This window comes from Odontomachus brunneus, unplaced genomic scaffold, assembly GCF_010583005.1.
Source record: "Odontomachus brunneus isolate Ranch 3 - 2012 unplaced genomic scaffold, Obru_v1 Obru_scaffold_026, whole genome shotgun sequence".
NCBI lineage: Eukaryota > Metazoa > Arthropoda > Insecta > Hymenoptera > Formicidae > Odontomachus > Odontomachus brunneus.
In genome coordinates this window covers 111,944-114,882 of record NW_022639476.1, presented here as the reverse complement: position 1 = coordinate 114,882, position 2,939 = coordinate 111,944, and the positions used below count along the sequence as shown (strand labels likewise).

Sequence of the window (2,939 nt, the reverse complement as noted above, 5' to 3'; positions counted from 1 at the left end):
CTTTCCAATATTTCCCTTTAATTTATATTTTTTTAAACGGATATGTATTCCCGCTGCATTTTGATTCGTTCCGCCATTGTGAGGGAACACAGATCTAAACCAATGAAAAGAGGTCTACGAATGGCCAGACTCTGTATTCTAGGGACACTAGCTGCGTCCAGCAGAGAAAGCTGTTTTACATCTGTGTAAAATTTGTGAATCTGATTGGTACATGCTCTTGGATTCAACTCAAATTAAGAGCATACTCCAATCAGATTGACGAATTTTACACAGTTGCAAAGCAACTTTCTCTGCAGAACGCAGACATTGCGTCGAGCATTGTGTTTGGTGGTGTTCGGTGGATTTTGAGCAGTGATAATTGTGTATTTTTTTGTATTTAAGTGAGGTTGTTGCCGAAAAATGACGAAAGGTATAATAAATATTTGTAAATTTTAAAACGGATGAAATACAATAAGATAAATATTTATCTATGCACACTACCGGCATAGTAACCTCACGCGTAAACCAAGTTAATAACCAAGTTATTAAGATTTTTTAATTGTTTGCATATTTAATTGTTAATTGACTATTCAAAAAAACGGGCTTTGCCGTAATGGTCTGTTACTGTGATAGTTTTATATTATCCTAACAGCACAGTGTCCAAAGGACGTACAGGGTACGTCGTTTGGGTAGTTCAAGAGGAACGAATGTGCACGCAAATTCTAGCAACTCAGTCTAACCTAATTACACTATGTATCAAAACATTCCTGCCGGTTAGTGCGCAATTACTTAAATGTAATTGTAAATGTAATTGTATATATATATATATATATATATATATATATATATATATATATATATATATGTAGAGAGAGAGAGAGAGAGAGAGAGAGAGAGAGAGAGGGGAGAGAGAGAGAGAGAGAGACGAGCACTCTTGACAATGTAATAATTTTGCCATTTTAGACGAAAGTTTGGAAAAAAAGTCTGTGGAACTTAGTGACACTGATAAGAAGGCTGTATCTGATTCAGGGCCAGATCCTTCTGCCCCGATTACTAGGAAAGGAGTATTAACATCCTTTCTAACTGGCAAACCTATGGAAATACCAGAACATGATGTTGTAATACAATTTTCACTTATGCATTATGTATTCCATGAAAGTGATTTAAAAAAGTTAAATCCTACTTATTTGTTGCAGCTTGGTAAATGTAGGTTTGTTTCTGAGTTTGAAAAGTTGAATCGTATTGGAGAAGGCACTTATGGAATTGTATACAGAGCCAGAGACACAAAAAATGATAAAGTTGTTGCATTGAAAAAGGTAAGAATGGAACATGAGAAAGACGGTCTGCCAGTAAGCGGTCTCAGAGAGATTTCAGTTCTGTTGTCCTGTCGGCATGAAAACATTGTACATCTGAGAGAGGTAGTAGTAGGCAGAAGTTTAGAAAGCATATTCCTCGCAATGGAATATTGTGAGCAAGATTTGGCAAGTTTATTGGACAATATGCAAACACCGTTTTCTGAAAGTCAAGTTAAATGTATAGTATTGCAAGTACTAAAGGGTCTTCGTTACTTGCATCATAACTTTATTGTTCATAGAGACTTAAAAGTCTCTAATCTTCTTATGACTGACAAGGGCTGTGTAAAAATCGCCGATTTCGGACTGGCTAGGTGGTTTGGTTTGCCCTTGAAACCAATGACACCTAGAGTTGTGACGTTGTGGTACCGAGCTCCTGAATTGTTATTGCAAGCTAAAACGCAAACTACATCCGTGGATATGTGGGCGGCTGGATGCATTTTAGGTAAGAAAAAGATTAAGATAAATTTCTTCCTTGACATCATGTTGTATGTATATATAATTGTGAAGTGATCACGTACACACAACTTTCGCCTAGACATTGTACGTGTCGATACTATAATGCGTCTTGTTACTAGGAGAGTTGTTGGGCCACAAGCCTTTATTACCTGGTAGATCGGAAATTGCACAGTTAGAGTTAATTGTCGATCTGTTGGGCACACCCAGTGAAGCTATTTGGCCAGAATTCAACTCGTTACCGGCGTTGCAAAATTTTACACTCAAACAGCAACCGTACAATAATTTGAAACAAAGATTTCCATGGTTGAGTGCAGCTGGTCTTAGATTGTTAAATTTCTTGTTTATGTACGATCCAAAGAAGAGAGCGACTGCTGAAGAATGCTTGCAGAGCAGTTACTTTAAGGAAGCTCCGTTACGTTAGTATGAACGGCATTTGATATTCCTTCTCTTGGTCAAATCAACGAAGAAGAAGCTGCTTTTCATTGTTATCGCGCTGATTCGATCTATATGTTACAGCATGCGACCCAAAGCTTATGCCTACTTTTCCGCAACATAGAAATATGAAAAAGGCAGCTACGCAGAAGGAGAGTCGTGAGCAGGAAAATGTTACCGATCAAACTAATAATTTACCAGCAATTTCAGACCTTGTATGTGACACATGACAATTTCTTGAGTGTGTGCGTGTGGGTGCGCGTGCCCGCCCGCCCGCTTACGTAATATTTACAAAGGAAAAGCGTCATGGCTTGAAAATTTAAAAAATTATGAAGTCTTTTGGGAACATTTAAATAAACATTTTTAATATTTCAATGATAACCTTGATAATGTAAATTCATTATTTTTTATAATAGCAACAGCAGGTCAACAATATTATTCTTATCAGGATTTCCTCTATATATATCCCAAATTTCACATTTCTTTAAATTTTGTGTGTGGCTCTTTTCCTGTCACAAATTTTGTCACAAAAATCGCGTACATTATTCTACACATTTATTTGTTTCAGCTTGGATCATTGGTTAAAAAGAGACGTGCTGAATGAAGAAATTGTCGCAAGTTTCCTTGAATGAAAAATTAATCTAGACAGTTTTTGCATTATATATATATACATATATATATATATATATATATATATATATATATATATATATATAT

The 2,939-nt window shown here is 35.9% G+C and overlaps 1 protein-coding gene across 5 annotated transcripts in view; it reads left to right on the top strand.

The window, feature by feature from the left end:
* Nucleotides 1-2,939, top strand: part of LOC116842582 (cyclin-dependent kinase 10) — a 4,307-nt gene that overhangs the window by 759 nt on the left and 609 nt on the right. The window contains exons 1-6 of one of the 5 annotated variants that reach the window (XM_032811987.1): nucleotides 245-409; nucleotides 943-1,097; nucleotides 1,176-1,776; nucleotides 1,910-2,206; nucleotides 2,307-2,437; nucleotides 2,791-2,905. In XM_032811987.1, coding sequence (XP_032667878.1) covers nucleotides 400-409; nucleotides 943-1,097; nucleotides 1,176-1,776; nucleotides 1,910-2,206; nucleotides 2,307-2,437; nucleotides 2,791-2,826 — 1,230 coding nt within the window. In that variant the 5' untranslated portion in view covers nucleotides 245-399 and the 3' untranslated portion in view covers nucleotides 2,827-2,905. Of the gene's footprint in view, nucleotides 1-244; nucleotides 410-488; nucleotides 753-942; nucleotides 1,098-1,175; nucleotides 1,777-1,909; nucleotides 2,207-2,306; nucleotides 2,438-2,790 lie in introns of those variants that run through there. The other 4 variants (XM_032811986.1, XR_004377745.1, XM_032811984.1 and 1 more) reach the window with 4 other exon arrangements.